The sequence below is a fragment of the Phyllobates terribilis genome, unplaced genomic scaffold (genome assembly GCF_046119375.1).
Source record: "Phyllobates terribilis strain yellow unplaced genomic scaffold, ASM4611937v1 Scaffold_1__5_contigs__length_1240528914, whole genome shotgun sequence".
NCBI classification, from domain to species: domain Eukaryota; kingdom Metazoa; phylum Chordata; class Amphibia; order Anura; family Dendrobatidae; genus Phyllobates; species Phyllobates terribilis.
Window position 1 is genome coordinate 591,746,323 of NW_027362761.1, and position 17,596 is coordinate 591,763,918.

General features: G+C 48.9%; 1 protein-coding gene across 2 annotated transcripts in view; it reads right to left on the bottom strand.

The window, feature by feature from the left end:
• Positions 1–5,481: 5,481 nt before the first annotated feature.
• Positions 5,482–17,596, bottom strand: part of DDX4 (DEAD-box helicase 4) — a 127,292-nt gene continuing 115,177 nt past the window's right edge. For both annotated transcript variants that reach the window (XM_073655109.1, XM_073655108.1), the window contains 8 exons: positions 16,647–16,801; positions 16,131–16,260; positions 8,319–8,485; positions 8,071–8,216; positions 7,581–7,683; positions 7,051–7,327; positions 6,045–6,152; positions 5,482–5,741 (listed from right to left, as the gene is read on the bottom strand). In XM_073655109.1, coding sequence (XP_073511210.1) covers positions 5,655–5,741; positions 6,045–6,152; positions 7,051–7,327; positions 7,581–7,683; positions 8,071–8,216; positions 8,319–8,485; positions 16,131–16,260; positions 16,647–16,801 — 1,173 coding nt within the window. In that variant the 3' untranslated portion in view covers positions 5,482–5,654. The remainder of the gene's footprint in view (positions 5,742–6,044; positions 6,153–7,050; positions 7,328–7,580; positions 7,684–8,070; positions 8,217–8,318; positions 8,486–16,130; positions 16,261–16,646; positions 16,802–17,596) is intronic.

Genomic DNA, 17,596 nt, shown 5'->3' on the forward strand with positions numbered 1-17,596 from the left:
GGTACCACCGGAGTTTCTAAAATGGTAGCAGCATTGACGGCTCTGAGATCCTGAACCAACCGGTATCTTGGAGGCTCTCCCGGAGCGGTTTTCTTTTTTACAGGAAAGAGGGGTGTATTGCATGGAGATACACATCTGACAAGAACTCCTGATTCCAGGAGAGAGGTGATTTGAGTACCCAAGCTTTGTTCCTGTGCCGCCTTGAGGGGGTATTGTGGCAACCGTGGGTACTTGTGTCCAGGTTTGAGGTGTACTCGGACAGGGGTAACCTGCAGGAGGCCAACATCCTCTGGCCCGCTGGACCACAGAGAGTGAGGGAACTGTGAGGTATCAAGAAGAGTGTGAGGTTGTATAGTCATCATCATGAGAGGGAAGGCTTTGAGAACGCAGCGGTCTTCAGTCCCTTGTTCAGAATGAGGGTCCTGTAAAAGGAGGTCCATACCATGGTTCCCAAAAGTAATAGTCGCCTTCATCCGTTCTAGGTCGGCCCCCAACAAATTGACGGGGCAAGTTTCGGAGACCAGGAATCTTGTGAGTACTCCGGTAAACGGCCCTGCAGACACAGGGACTGTGAGTGGAGAGGAAATATGTTGGCCTTCCACCCCAACACAGGTGAGGGTATCTGGTGATAGGGATACCGAGGGAGGGAGCTGTGTGGAAGAAATGACAGATGTGGCCGCCCCAGTGTCCACTAGGAACTTCAATGGTTGATGGTCCACCTGCAAAGTGACGGTCCCACAGGCGGCCGTGGGGTGCGTAGCCGGGAAAGTGGACACTGGTTGACCGGGCCGTCATTGGCGTGGTTGAGATGGTTCACGGGAAGGTCCATGGTTGCGTGGACCGTCATGAAACGAGCGGTCATGGTACTGTCTGCGGGTTGGACAGTCTCTGAGAATGTGATTAGGGCTACCACATTCCCAACACAGCATGCGTCCCTCAGAATCACGAGATTGTCTCCTGTCTCTAGGTGGCCCCCTGTCATTTCTTCTGTCCTGCTTCCTATACGTGGGAGGAGTGTCATCACCTGTGCCTTTAACCATTACCCACTTGATTCCATGTTGGTAGCCAGGGGGTGGGTAGCTTTCTTGAGCTTGATATACCATGGCAGGAGCGGCTTTCTTCTTTGGCTTAGGATCCTTTTCCATTTTTAGCATGGCTTTTTGGAAAGCTTTGACAATGTCCACTGCGTCGATAAAAGAAGAAGAACGAATCTCGGGGCGCACCCTCAGGACTTCATCTTTTAGAGTATCTTGTAGGCCATCGATGAGGGATTGGACCAACAGGGCGGCCTGTGTTTTCACATGAGGGCTATACCCCAAATCCTCGAAGTGCATGCTGAGTCGTGCAGCGTATCTTTCTACTGATTCATCAGGATCTTGTTGAACATCCTGTACAGACCCGGCCTGATCTGATAAGCGATCCTGAGCCCAGGCCTTCAACTGTTTCATACGTACTAAGGGATCCTGCTTTTGTGGAATCCATGGCCTTTTCGATAGTAGGCAAGAAATATTCCTTGGCCTTCACAGATGTGATACCTGCCAAATCAGCCCAAGTTGCACCATAAATGGCTCTGGTTGTGTCCAAGCGTTTAGCATACTGCATGGGAGATTTATCGGGATCAGGAAGCTTTGAGACCAGAGTGTCTACTTGTACTGGGGTAAAGGGTTGATATTTGATTATCCCTAAAGGTCCAGGAACTTGTTGAGGACCGGGCAGCGTCGAGTGTTCCTTGGTGGTGTTTGGGGTGGCCGCTAGGGGGGATTCTTCAGGCAACAGAACCGCATTAGGTATCGGTGTCGGGGAGGAGGTTGCCACTAGTAGCTTAAGGGCCAAAGGCATAGCAGCATGAACTGCTGGACTACGGACACATACAATGCGTATTGAGTCAAATCCATGGGGGAGGGTCTCCATGCCCTCCTTGAGGGATAGTACGTGTTCCTCCATGCAGGGCCCGAGTGGGTAGCCGAAAATTCCAGAAGATATAAGTGGTATCGCTAAAGTGCGTCTGGGCATATCCTGATGACTCAATTTTCCTGCATGGAGGAGTACTGAACGGATGGTAGATGCGAGAGTGGAACGTGACTCTTCGGGGTTCTGGGGGTCATAAATAGGACCTACTGCATGTATGATGACATCAGCGGGCAGTCTACCCGCACGGGTGACTAAGGTCTGGCCTTTTGAAAGCTCTCCGTTTTCGGCTAAGTGAGCCTGGCATTCTGCAGCCAGAGTGGAACCAGCAGCAAGGGCAATTTTACGAGCCAATCCTCCAGCATGGCTCATACAAGAGTTTGCAGGGTTGACTATGGCCCCCACCCGATGTGTAAGGATGTCACCATAGCCTATTGACAGGGCGTCCTGATGGGTCTACTAGATTCCGGGAGCGGCAGGGGTCCCAGACTTCTGAGGGGCTGGTGCTCTTTCAGCAGTTGCTTGGAGCAAGGGCCGGAGTATGGGTAATGAATGTGGGGTGGAGGGTGCCACAGGAGACGTATGGGGTAAAGGGGGGGGCGCTGGAGTATCTTGAGCCCATCCCTCATCTGGCTCCATATCATTTTGAGTAACAGTATGTTGGCGGAGGGAGAGCAGTCTGGCCTGAAATTCTGGGGAATTGAGGAGGATATCCCCAGGGTTATGGGCGACCCCCATGGGGAACAGAGGGCGTGCCTCAGCATCGTGGGCTGGAGCAGAGGGTATCGCATTGGTTTCAGATGGGTGCTCTGGGACTGCGGGCTTTTCCACCCGTACTGGCGGCTGGTAATAAGCACCGGACGGATCTAATAGTGGATATAGGCCGGATTGGGGTTTCCCGGGCCTCCCACAAGTAAAAGGTGTAGTAAGATGGCCGTTGGAGGGAGGAGTTGGAGTGGGATTGTTCTTGGGGGCAGGCGGGGCATCGAGCCATGGGCGGCCCGCCCCACAGACACAGCAGAACTTCGCCCAGGGCGGGTTCTGCTCTCCGCACACACAAGTCCATCCTTCCGATGATTTGGCGTCGGCGCCATTATAGGGTGGTGGCTGAGGGCTCGGTGTAGTGACAGGCATCAACGGGGTTACGGCCAATTTAGGGTCACATAACAAATCACATTCTACAGCTTTCATGTATCCGAACAATGGCTCGGCATTCTCTGCCCCCCCTGCACCATCTACTTCCTTCCAGCCCTCAGCCTTTAAATCACTTGCTACTCTAAGATGTGCCCGAGCCTGGTGCAGGAGTCCTTCATCACTCAACTTCCCTTTTTTTTTTTGTAACGCATTCCTTCCACACTGAAGGCTGAAGTCTGCCCGTACTGGGTAGACTTATCATTTTATACAGATTCCTAACATTTTTAACAGCCTTCTTGCCTTACCGTGACTACTAGCTGGATGACTCCCACTGCACCATCCGGCAACTTGTGAGGTCTTTCAGATTTGAACATACGCAACATTTTCTTATAGAATGCACTGATCTGTCGCGACTCAGATCACTGGTGCAGTCGACAGGTCGCCACCCGTCAGTGTAGAGCACTCCTCAATACACTGATAAGACAGAGAGACCCCTCATCTATCCCTTTCCCTAACCTTGAATGGCGACTTTACAGTGCGACTCACCACGGCACCCTGACTGACAGCAGAATACCTCCTTATGGGGTTTCTCTGTGGTCGACGAAGAGCACTCCTCAATTCGTCACAGATTCTTTCACACTTAAATTTAGGAATGCTTTGAAATTCCGACTATCAGTGACAGGAGACAACTATCTAAGAAGAGTACAGTGACCGGGGGAGGAGGAGGTGGTGTTCACACGAGCACGCGCAGGCATGCGACGTCACTCGGTCTCACAGTTGCTGGTTCGGGACGTGGCGCGGGACGCCTGAGGTCTCACCACTCGACTGGTCACCCACCCAGATCCAAACCGACAACCCCACAGGAACCGCTGCGGCTGACACACAGGCAAGTGAAACATATAAAATATATATCTCAACTTACCGCGTTCGATGGAGGTTGATCAGGCCTCAAATTCAGCCGCCGCGGTCACCACCAGGGAAGTCAGCAATATGGGTCCGGGAGGGCAGCGGACAGACCTCACATCCAGTCTATATTACTGGGAGAGACACAGAGACCTCACATCCAGTCTATATTACTGAGACACACAGACCTCACATCCAGCCTATATTACTGAGACACACAGACCTCACATCCAGCCTATATTACTGAGACACACAGACCTCACATCCAGCCTATATTACTGGGAGAGACACAGAGACCTCACATCCAGTCTATATTACTGGGAGAGACACAGACCTCACACCCAGCTTAGAATTACTAGGAGAGACAAACCTCATATCCAACCTATATTACTGGAAGAGACAGACCTCACATCCAACCTATATTACTGGGAGAGACAAACCTCACATCCAACCTATATTACTGGGAGAGACAGACCTCACATCCAACCCATGTTACTGGGAGAGACAAACCTCACATCCAACCTATATTACTGGGAGAGACAAACCTCACATCCAACCTATATTACTGGGAGAGACAGACCTCACATCCAACCTATATTACTGGGAGAGACAAACCTCACATCCAACCTATGTTACTAGGAGAGACAGACCTCACATCCAACCTATATTACTGGGAGAGACAAACCTCACATCCAACCTATGTTACTAGGAGAGACAGACCTCACATCCAACCTATGTTAATGGGAGAGAGACCTCACATCCAACCTATGTTACTGGGAGAGACAGACCTCACATCCAATTTATGTTACTAGGAGACACACACACAGAGGTCTCATTCAACCTATATTACTGGGAGACACATACTTCACATATAGGTGATTAGGAGATTATATATATATATATATATATATATATATATATATATATATATATATATATATATATATATAAATATTTGAAGACACAGATTTCATTACAGACAAGATGTCTGTAAATTGGCTGAATTGTAAAGTGCTGCGGAATATGTTGGTGCTATATATTTTATATTATAGGGAAAGTACAGAGCCCACATCCATACTACTGGAAGGTACACAATCATACATATCCACCTACATTACTGGATGACTGACCTCACATTCAACATGTATTATTGAGAGAGACATCATATCCAGCCTGTATTACTGGGATAACAAACGTCTCATACAGCATATATTACTTCTGCTGGGAAGTGAGATGGCTGACTGATTAGTATTATATATGTACATGGATAAGGCTTGTATATAAGGTGTCCAAGCGACACTCCCCTCACTCAGTCATGGACAGTAGGTGAGTGGTTGATAATCAGTATTTTGCTACTTACACTTTCTACCTTGGGGGCCTGTGGGCATCCTGCAGTATACCGACATTGTGAACATTTTCTAAGTGTCATGATACAGCCATAAAAAAGTCGCACAAATCCACACAAGTAAACAGTAGAAATGAGAAAAGAAACTTTAATTTTGAGCTCAATTTTTTTTTTGAGCAACCATCTACTGTCTACAAATAAAAATGTACAATTTTCACCAACAGGGAAATTATGTCAACACCACTTCAGTCTCAATCTGGTAACCCAAATTTTTTTTTTTCCTTTTTACATACAACATATCGTTCATTGAAAAAACTGAATTGTAACAACTCTTCCATCTGCTTGAAACATTTTTTTTCCCCCACTAGCCCCAGTTTTCCTCTTCCTCGGCCTGTGCCGCAGGTTGTGAAAATCCAGAATTGCTGTAAGTGTCCTCCTGATTGCCGCCTCTCTGTAGAAAAGAAAAAGACTGAACATTACTGATCAAATGGGGCAAAGTGCTGCGAAAAATCAGTGAAGCAAAGTACAGTCATTCATTTATCATAACGGAGGGAAACCTCGCTCGTCACGGGCGACAGAGGTCAGGGCTGCTGCTTATTTAAAAGCCATTAAAAACATAGGGCCAGCGATTGCACCAACTCTGAAGGAGAAGCGGAGTAGTGGGTCCTATGACTGGCAGCCAAATGCTACTACTCCGCGTTTCCTTGGCTATATACACACACATATACTCCTCGTGCCGCATTCTAACACTCACATTTCGGCTATCTACCGAAGCAAACTTGCTTGAAGTGTGACTGTAGCTTGACATGCCGTGGGCGCTGAATGCGATCTCCTCCAGCCACGCGGGGACCTCCTGGTGAGCCTGTAGGAGAGAAGAAAAATTGTATAAAGATGATACTAGATCACACGCCAGTTCAGGATCGGCCACATTTGCTTTCCTTTTTTTTCTCGCATGTGTGGCTTTTAATGGCTTTAGAAAAAATAATCTTGTTCACATTCAAATGTAAAATAATTTTTGCCTCCGCCAAATCCCTTCGATACATGTCAATTTTTTGCTGATATCGTGAGAAAATGCAAAGAAAAATAATACGTGTACATTTCATTTATTCATTTTTTTTTTTAACCACCACAAAAGACCTTTAAAAAAAAAAAATATATATCTCCCCTGTAACTGGTATATTAGTCTCAGTTACAGGGGAAATTTATTTAGCCTCCTGCCTGCATAGCAGAGCTGACAGCCGGCAATCGCATGGTCACAGTACGGGGGATGAAGCAATGCTCTTTATACTGTATATACAGCACTTGCTCAGCACTGTGTATACAGTGATGGTAATAAACCCTTTTCTGCCTTCTCTACAGGGAGTCTGTGCGCTTTAAAGCTTGCATCAAAGCCCATCGGTTAGTCTTAATGGGCCTTAAGCAAACACTTGTGTGCAAAGGAATCTGTATCTTGAGCTAAAGGGGTGATCTGGGTTTTTTAGCTGATGGTCAAGCCTTAGCATAAGCGACCGGTGTTAGATCGTCAGGGGTTTGACTCTCGCTACCAGATTAAATTTCCTGCAGCTTTCTTCCTGTGGTCAGGTTATGTGGCAGCGCTCCTGAAGATGTGATGTAAGACGTTGCTCTTCTCAGCCCTGGCAGAATTGTAACAAGTAATGGAAAAGTGGCAATGTCTTGTGATAAGAGTGTGAATCGATTGCCCTCGCATTAACACGAATATATCATATAAAAGCGTCACAATCAGTCAATGCTTCACTTACATCAGTTAAGACTTTTATTAGTCCCCGGCAAACTTGTTGTTCATGGTGACCTTTTCTGTCAAAAAAGGTAATTGCTTTTCCAACGTTGCCGCAACGACCGGTGCGTCCGATGCGGTGAACATATTCGTCGATGTCGCCCGGGATGTCGAAGTTTATCACATGAAGAACATTCTCGATGTCTAATCCTCTGGCAGCAACAGAAGTGGCCACGATCACCGGGCGCTGGCCAGTGCGGAAAGATTTCAGCGCCATCTCCCTCTCTCGTTGTTCTCGGCCCCTAAGTAAAAAAAAAATATATATATATATCTCTTATATGATCTGGAGTCATCTGTAGGTTTTAGTGTATTGGAGCCAAAGGCCAGGAATGAATTCACAACTTTTTGCTTTTGCCTAAACTTTTGTCATTCTAAACTCTGGTGCTTGGGACCATTTTCTTAAAAAAAAAAAAAAAATTTATATATAAATACATTTTTTGCCTTTTGTCAGGAAAGCATGTCGGCAGCTCAGGAAAGCATGTCGGCAGCTCTTACCCATGAATGCTTGTTGCTTTTATTTTTTCTTGACATAGAAGTGTAGCGAGGAAATCTGCCTTCTTTTTGGTTTTCACAAAAACCATTGTGCGCTCCTTCTCACCTAGAAATATTTGCAGAAAGTTATATTAAATCAAAAAAAAAAAGGAGAAATAAAATGACACATATTAGATGAATAATTGGTAAGAAAATCTATAAACCCACGATCCTGTCAGCTGCTGTACACGAGCCGCGCAGGACAGGAAACATTGCCCCAACCACAGGTTCCTTATTCATCAGGGTCTCGAATACCGCAAGATACTAAAACTATGAAACGCTTGCAGGAAAATAAATCAGAGGTGACGACAATTGGGCCCGTTCCCAGCAGAGTTCATTGCAATAATGCAAACATGGAAAAATTAAGACTCGGTGGGTGATCAGGAAGGAAAGGGGGAAAAAAATGCATTTTGTGCCCCCCTGTCTGAGCCGTGTGTTTCTGTAATATTCCTACCGATGCTTTGCAGGATCTCCAGCAATTTATCCCGCTTTCCATACTCATCCACTTCAATGATCTGCTGCTCGACATCACTGCAAGCGCCGCCAACTTGTCCGACCACCACAAACACGTAATCTGGCTTTAAAATGTTTCTGGCAAGCCTGGAGTAAGAGGGGAAAAAAATAAAAAATCAGGATTATTATTAAACGCTCGAGCAGCATAAGAGTCGTCACTCGCTATGATGGGACCTCGGTCGTTCTTACTGCTGAATCTCCGGTGGGAATGTGGCGCTGAACATCAGAGTTTGCCTTTCTTCTTTGCTCGGCATTCCTGGACTTGCCAGCAGCTCCTTCACATCGTCCAAGAAGCCCATGTCCAGCATCCGATCGGCTTCGTCGAGTACGACGTATTTCACTTTGCTCAATCCGATCTGTAAAGAAAAGTGAGAATCAGCGACCGATGTCCTGAGGTTTCCCTGACACAATCTGTCGATCTCTCCAGCCGCAGCAGAAACGTGGAAGAAAAGATTCCAGGGTTCAGCAGAAATATTTAGAGCAATTGGGTTTTGTGAAAAAAAAAAAAAAAAAAAAACACCAAGGTTACTTACCGGTAGCCGGTTTTTCCTGAACCCATGACAGCACACCTTGAGAGAGGGATCCGCCCCACCAAGGACAGGAAGCCGTCTGACAAAAGGGCTGTACTTCTCCCTCGCTTCAGTTGGATTACAGAGCATTGAGAGGACCTCCAGAAAAGGTTAGACACATAACCAACACCTACAATATATATAATCACCCAAAACGTAAAGTGCTCACCAGGTTGTGAGAAAGAAACAGGGGCGGGGGGGGGACTACGGGTGCTGTCATGGGTTCAGGAAAAACCGGCTACCGGTAAGTATCCGTGGTGTTTTCCCCTCACCAATGACAGCACACCTTGAGAGAATTTTGGAGAATATGAGCACCCTAGGGAGGGACCACCGCCTGAAGTACCCTTCTCCCAAAGGTGAGGTCAGAGGAGGATAGAACCAACAGATAGTGCTTGTAGAAGGTGGAGGGTGCAGACCAAGTAGCAGCTTTACATATCTGGTCAATAGAGACGTCTGCTCTCTGCCCAGGAGGTTGCGACAGCTCTGGTGGAATGAACTTTAATACCGTCCGGTGCCGGAACACCTGTAGATATGTAAGCTAGACAAATGGCCTCCCTAAGCCACCTAGAAATAGTTCCTTTTGATACCCCGTGACTTTTCCTACTCCCCTGAAAGGCCAGAAACAAGGACTTGTCCTTCCTCCACTGACTAGTCATGTCTATGTACTGTAGTAAAGCCCTGCTAACATCTAGATTGTGGAATCTAACCTCCCCGGGGTTTTTTGGGTTACGGCAGAATGAGGGAAGCACAATCTCTTGATTACAGTGGAATCTGGAAACTACTTTTGGAAGGTATGCTGGATCTGTACGTAGGATGACCCGGTCATTATGAATTTGAGTGTATGGGGAATCAACAGAAAGGGCCTGCAGGTCACTCACCCTATGGGCCGATGTTAGGGCCACCAGGAGAATGGTTTTGAGGGTGAAGAACTTTGGAGAGTTAACCTGCAGGGGTTCAAATGGGTCGCCCGAGAGTGCGTTTAAAACCAAATTCAGGTCCCAGGAAGGGACTCTGAGGCCCGAACTGGCTTAGCTCTGGAACAAGGTTTAATAAATCTAGAGCCCCACATGTTCACTGTCAGGTTGCAATTATAGAGCGCCCCTAGGGCGGACACCTGATCTTTAAGTGTTCCCGTAGCTAACCCCAGGTCACGTCCCTTTGGTAAAAATAGGACATCTTTAATTGGAGGTTTATCCGACAACGGGGAGTCTATAAAAAACAGGAATTTTCCCCAGATTGTGCTATAGATCTTAGTTATGGGCTTCCTACTACCCAATAGGGTGGAAACTAGGCCCGGAGAAAACCCCCTATTTCTCAGTAACAGCCTCTCAAAATTCTAAGCCACCAGATGGAAACCTTTGGCTTGTGCATGGAACATCGGCCCCTGGATGAGAAGGTCCGGCAGAACCCCGGGTTCCGAGACCGACATTTGGCGAAGCAGGCAGAACCAGGGTCTTTTTGGCCAAAAGGGGGCTATCAGAATTATTCTTGCCCCCTCCTCCCGAATTTTCCTCACAACTGCCGGGATCATTACTATCAGTGGAAAAGCGTAGGCCTTCCTGAATTTCCAGGGTATCTGGAGAGCGTCCACAGCATAGGGATTCTCTGTTGGATTTAGTGAACAGAATCTCTCCACCTTCCAGTTTGCCCTGGTGGCGAACAAATCTATGTCCGGTGACCTCCATAGCTGGATAACTTGTTGGAAGACTATTGGGTTTAGAGCCCACTCTCCCTGTCTTTAAGTGTTGCGACTGAGGAAATCCGCTTTAGAATTTTCTAATCCCCGGATGTAAAGAGCACTGAGGGATGGGAGATGCTGTTCTGCTAGTTGCAGGATTCTGTTTGCCACTACCATAAGGGAGCGAGATCTTGTTCCTCCCTGGTGATTTATATACGCCACTGTCGTCCGATTGTCGGACCTGATCTGGACATGGCGATCCTGCATGTGGGAAGAAAGCCTACCAGGGATTTCTCCACTGCCAACAGCTCTTTTAGGTTCGATGATGCCCCTCTCTCGTGACGTAGCCAGAGCCCCTGAACCGAGAGATCTGCTAGATGACGCCCCCCAGCCGGAGCCACTTGCATCTGTTGCAATAGTATGGTCGACTGGTCTGGACCACTGCAAGCCTGAGATCAGATCCTCCCTGTTTGTCCACCATGAGAGGGAGTCTACCGCCTGCAAGGAAAGACACAGTCTTTTTTCTAAATATCCGTTGAAGGATTTTTGTGCTCACAGGACCTCCCACTGAAGAAGCCTCATATGACCTTGGGCCCATTAGACTGCCGGGAGACAGGATGTCAAGGAGCCCAGTAGGGACATCGCTCCTCTCAGGGACATGACTGGAGACTTTATGGCCCTTGAGACCAAGCTGATTATTTTGCAAACCACCTCCTCCGGGAGGAAGCAGGCTTGGAGTTTGGAGTTTAGGGTCAAGCCCAGAAAGATCTGAGTCCTTGAGTGGGATAGTTTTGATTTTTGAATATTTATCAACCACCCTAGCTGATTTAAGGCTGTCCTGACCTCTAAAAGTTGAGAGGAACAGTGGTCCTCAGATTTCCCTATTACCGAAAAGTCGTCCAAGTAGGGAACAATCACGTTTTTTGATTCGGAAAAAGGCTGTCACCTCTGCTATAACCTTTGTACACACTCTCGGTGCTATCGAGAGTTCAAACGGTAGGGCAGTAAATTGGTAATGTCTCAATTCCCCTTGGATGAATAGGGTTACCCTTAGCTACTTCTGGTAGTCTGGATGGATTGGGACGTGATAGTAGGCATCTTTTAGGTCGATAACTGCCATGAAACAATTGTGGTGTAGGAGTTTTACTGCAGAGTTCACAGATTCCATCTTGAAAGTCTGGTTCTCCATCAGCTGAATTAGACTTTTGAGGTTGATAACGGTCCTTAAAGACCAATTTTTTGTTTTGTTTGTTTTTTTTTTATATCACAAATAGGGGGGAATAAAATCCCCGTCCCCATTGTGAATTTGAAATTTCGTGAATGACCTGCTTGTTGACTAAATCTAGCCCTTCCGACTCTAGGGCTATCTGCTCCTTCCTGGACTTCCTCCTGGAGGTGATCATGAAGGTTCGGTGAGGGACTTGATTGAAGCGCATCTTTAGGCCGTTCTTCATGATACTCAACACCCAGGGATTTGAAGTAATGGCTTCCCAAGCTGGGATAAAAAGCCTTCCCCCGACCTCTAGCCCTGCGTGATATCCTTATGGGATCTTTTTTTTTCCTTTAACCCTTTCGCAACCTTGGGTTTTGTCGTTTTTGCTTTTTCGTTTTTTGCTCCCCTTGTTCCCAGAGCCATAGCGTTTTTATTGTTTGGTCAATATGGCCGTGTGAGGGCTTATTTTTTGCGGGACGAGTTGTACTTTTCAACGCCATTACTAGTTTTACCATATCATGTACGGGAAAAAAATTCCAAGTGCGGTAAAATTGCAAAAAAGTGCAATACCACAGTTGTTTTTTATTTATTTTTTTACCACGTTCACTGAATGCTAAAACTGACCTGCCATTATTATTCTCCAGGTCATTACGAGTTCATAGACACCAAACATGTATAGGTTCTTTTATATTTAAGTGGTGAGAAAAAATTCCAAAATTTGGTAAAAAAATAAATATATAGCGCCATTTTCAGAGACCTGTAACATCTCCATTTTTCGGGATCTGGGGCTGGGTGAGGGCTTATTTTTTGCGCGCCGGGCTGACGTTTTTATTGATAATATTTTGGAGTAGATCCGATGTTTTGATCGCCCGTTATTGCATTTTATTGCAATTTTGCGGGGACCAAAAAACGTAATTCTGGCGTTTAGAATTTTTTTCTCGCTACGCCGTTTACCGATCGGATTCTTTTTTTATATTGATAGATGGGGCGATTCTGAACGCGGTGATACCAAATATGTGTATGTGGGGTTTATTTTTTATTATGAATGGGGCAAAAGGGGGGGGTGATTTAAACTTTTATATTTTTTTAAAAACTTTTTTTCACTTACTGCATGCTTCAATAGTCTCCATAGGAGACTAGAAGCAGCAGTTGTCTGATCGGCTCTGCTACATACAGGGGACTAGCAGATCCCCTGCATATAGCTGAATTGGTCCTGTGCTATGAGCGCCGACCACTAGGTGGCGCTCATAGCGACCAGATCATGACAACCACAGGAGTCTGCTGCAGACCCTGGATTGTCATGCACGCCCATCGGTGACCCGCGATCACGTGACGGCGTCGCCAATGGGTGGGGCTTAGGACGCGCTTCCAGGAAGCGCGCATTAAATGCCGCTGTTGGAGATTGACAGCGGCATTTAACAGGTTAACAGCCGCGGGTGGATCGCGATTCCACCCATGGCTGTTGCGGGCACATGTCAGCTGTAAGAATCAGCTGACATGTGCTCGGTTCAGTGAGGGCTCAGCGCAGCAGCCCTCACTGAACGGGGGGTACGCAAATGTGCGTACTAATACGGCATGGGCTCTAAAGGGGTTAAGTAAGCCTTTCAGGGAATCCTGCACCTCTGAACGGATTACGGACCTCAAATTAGAAGCCAAATCCGGGGTGCTCTCCGCTATTTTATTATTATTTATTATAGCGCCATTAATTCCATGGCGGTTTACATGTGATAGGGATATACATAACAAAAGCATTTACATAATCTTAACAAAACGAGTCAGCGACTGATACAGGAGGAGCGAGGACCCTGCCCGCGAGGGCTCACATTCTAGAAGGGATGGGTGAGGATACAGTAGGTGAGGGTAGAGCTGGTCGTGCAGCGGTATGGTGGAGCGGTGGTTACTGCAGGTTGTCGGAAGAGGTGGGTCTTCAGGTTTCTTTTGAAGGTTTCCACGGTCGGCGAGAGTCTGATGTGTTGGGGTAGAGCTTTCCAGAGTAGGGGGGATGCACGGGAGAAACCTTGTATACGATTGTGGGAGGAGGAGATAAGAGGGGAGTAGAGGAGATCTTGTGAGGATCGGAGGTTGCGTGCAGGTAAGTACCGGGAGACTAGGTCACAGATATATGGGGTTGACAGGTTGTGGATGGGTTTGTATGCCAGGGTTAGAGTTTTGAACTGGAGTCTCTGGGCAATGGGGAGCCAGTGAAGAGATTGACAGAGAGGAGAGGCCGGGGAATAGCGGGGGGACAGGTGGATTAGTCTGGCAGCAGAGTTTAGGATAGATTGGAGGGGTGCAAGAGTGTTAGAAGGGAGACCACAGAGCAGGAGGTTGCAGTAGTCCAGGTGGGAGCTGATGAGGGCGTGCACTAGTGTTTTTGCAGAGTCTTTGCTGAGGAATGCACAGATCCGGGAGATATTTTTGAGTTGGAGTCGGCAGGAAGTGGAAAGGGCTTGGATATGTGGTTTGAAGGAGAGATCAGAGTCCAGGGTTACTCCAAGGCAGCGAGCCTGAGGGACTGGGGAGAGTGAACAGCCATTGACGTTGATGGCTAGGTCAGATGGGGGGATGAATGAGAAGGTGGAAAGATGATGAACTCTGTTTTATCCATGTTGAGTTTTAGAAATCTGTCAGAGAAGGATGAGATGGAGGTCAGACATTGTGGGATTTTGGTTAGTAGGAGGGAGATATCGGGTCCAGAGAGGTAGATCTGTGTCTCGTCAGCATAGAGGTGATACTGAAAACCGCGAGACTCTATGAGCTGCCCCAGGCCGAAGGTGTAGATGGAGAAGAGCAGAGGTCCTAGGACTGAACCTTGGGGGACACCGACAGATAGGGGGCGAGATGAGGAGGTGGTGTGTGAGTGGGAGACACTGAATGTCCTGTCTGTTAGGTATGAGGAGATCCAGGATAAGGCCAAGTCCGTGATGCCGAGAGATGAGAGAGTCTGTAGTAAGAGGGAATGGTCCACTGTGTCAAAGGCAGATGACAGGTCCAGAAGGAGGAGGATGGAGTAGTGTCGCTTGGATTTGGCAGTTAGTAGGTCGTTGGTGACTTTGGTCAAGGCAGTTTCAGTCGAGTGATGCGGTCGGAAGCCAGATGGCAGGCGGTCAAAGAGGGAACAGGAGGGGAGGTGGGAGGACAGTTCAAGGTGGTTAATACAGCTAGCACAAAGCTGTTTCTGCCAATCTAAGGAAAGGGGGGCCTGGCATAAGGCGCAAACCCTGTGCTTCCACATAATAACTTTCCATTACTATTAAGTGACATTCACGAAGATCACTCACCCCTGAAGTCACAAAAGGGTACCGGTTTTGGAGGCTGTGGCGGGACACAAGATGAATCCCTTCTGGATGGCCCTGAAGCATCCAACACCTTACTTCTCCTGCTGCCGCTACGGTTGATGGAGCGGCTGTCCGCGTGCGAGGCGTCCAACTGCTTCTTCCGCTGGGGTTGATGAGATGGAGGGGTCAGCTGCTGCTGCTGCTCCTGGCTGTCCTGGTCTGCCATAGCTGCTATAACACAATGCAGCGTTTGACCAGGACAACCCCTCCAAAATAGTTCTTGTGTCCTCCCCCCTCCTGACGCCCGCCGGCCGAGGTTTGAAAAGCCGGCCGGCAAACGCTTACAGGACGCCGCCATGTTGGATCCGGGTGCCGCCCTCCGACGTCATCGGGCACGCCTCTCCTAGTGTGCACCGCGCCGTTAGGCGCATCACACCCGGAAGAAGCCGCAGGCGTGCGGCCAGCCAGGAGCTTGCGGCAGGGAGAGGACAGCGCAGCGGTCTGCGGGGAGCCGGAGCCCTCGTCACCACCTGCGCACGCTCGGACATGGCTCCAGGGAACCGCGGACGGCGCTTCTGGAACCTGGTGCACAGGCTGCTGCCCGCTCTTCCACACCGGAACAGGCCCAGGTAAGTATGGACATCTTCAGACAGGTTCCCATCAACGACAGGAAACCAACTGAAGCGAGGGAGAGGTACCGCCCTTTTATTTCAGACGGTTTCCTATCCTTGGTGGGGTGGATCCCTCTCTCAAGGTGTGCTGTCATGCGTGAGGGGAAAAACAAAACATTTTCTACAGCCTGTGTGCGGCACAATTTTATATTGCTAGCTGCAGAGTGAGCAAACTGAGAATCTGTCAGTGCGCTGGCCCTGACTGCAGCGTGTGCTACTTTCTGAACTCTAAGAGGGGTTTTGTCCGGTCTAAAATGAGAAGTCTGCGGTCACTCTGCCATTAATGCAGCAGAAAACTGGCTATGAGCACATGACTAAAGCCAGTCTAGTAGGCCCACCAGGACCCTCCCGACAAGACTGTACAGGCACAATTTTTTTTTTTTTAACCTCCTGCTTATAGGAGTCCAGGGGGCGGCGGTCTACAGCTGACGGCGAGGTAGGACCGCCCACATGACTCCATGCTGCCCACATATAGGAGTGTCTTTAGGTTAAATCGTTCATAGATAAATTCTCAGAACTCTCCAAGCCCAAAAGTGAAATATTTCTATAGCGCGAACATATGCCGCAGCACTTTACACTGCAGAGAGCCCACCTTCTCCTTGCTGATCACGTCCAGTAACCTTCCAGGCGTTGCACAGAGAACGTTACATCCCTGAAATATCTGCCGCAAGGAATGAGACGTCTGCGTTCCTCCGTAGACCACCACTGGTCGCACCATCGTCCTACATGTGGGAGGAAAAAAAATCATTTACAACCGGCTGCAATCTCAAGATATTACCGACCGTTCTATTAACTACACAACCCATCTGACATACGTGCGGTACCAGCACCTTCAGGACGCAGCTGCTTTCAGCTTGCACTTCATTTTTGTTTTCTGGGATTTATTATTTTTACCGTGTGGTATAAATGACATTAAGTCCTTCTCTGTGCTGAAAAGCTTAGATGCTGTGGGCCGCTACAGCACTTGGCACCCGAGCGGTTAAACGGCCGGGATCAGCGTCGCTACCAGGCGGTGTGAGGAGCTTCCCTGTGCTGCACATTCACCGCACTTTACCAGTGTCTAAGCCCTCGGCCGGGAGGCGTTACGACGCTCGTTCAGCGGACGCACCCGTGAGAAAACTTTCGTGCGTCCAGGTAAATCTGGTTGATCAGCTCTCTGGTAGGCGCGACAATTATCGCTTCTGGCTCCTGAATATCTTTAAATTGACTCGATGCGACTCCGTTTTTCATCATATGAGCCAAAATGGGCAACAGAAAAGCCGCCTGCGAGGAGGATAAAGAGAAAGCCTTGTAAAGAACAATTGGATTTTGTGATGTTGAGGATTTTGTGATGTTGAGAAATTGAGATCCCCCCCCGTAGAGTCCGTCCCACAGACCCTGGCCCTCCCGCAAAGTCTTTCCGAGTTCCTCCACAGCAGTCCATCAAAGAACACCCCTACACCGCCTATCGCGCAGAGTCCATCCGAGTACCCCCCCTCCCCCGCAGAGTCCATCCGAGTAGCCCCCGCTCCCCCGCAGAGTCCATCAGAGTAGCCCCCCTCCCCCGCTGCGTCCATCCGAGTACCCCCCTCCCCCGCTGCGTCCATCCGAGTACCCCCCTCCCCCGCTGCGTCCATCCGAGTACCCCCCTCCCCCGCTGCGTCCATCCGAGTACCCCCCTCCCCCGCTGCGTCCATCCGAGTACCCCCCTCCCCCGCTGCGTCCATCCGAGTACCCCCCCTCCCCTGCTGCGTCCATCCAAGTACCCCCTCCCCCGCAGAGTCCATCCGAGCATCCCCCCCACTGCGTCCATCCGAGTACCCTCCCTCCCCCGCAGAGTCCATCCGAGTACCCCCCACCGCAGAGTCCATCCGAGTACCCCCCTCCCCCGCAGAGTCCATCCGAGCATCCCCCCCACTGCGTCCATCCGAGCACCCCCCCTCCCCCGTAGAGTCCATCCGAGTACCCCCCTCCCCCGCAGAGTCCATCCAAGTACCCCCCTCCCCCGCAGAGTCCATCCTAGCATCACCCCCACTGCATCCATCCGAGTACCCCCCCCGCAGAGTCCATCCGAGTACC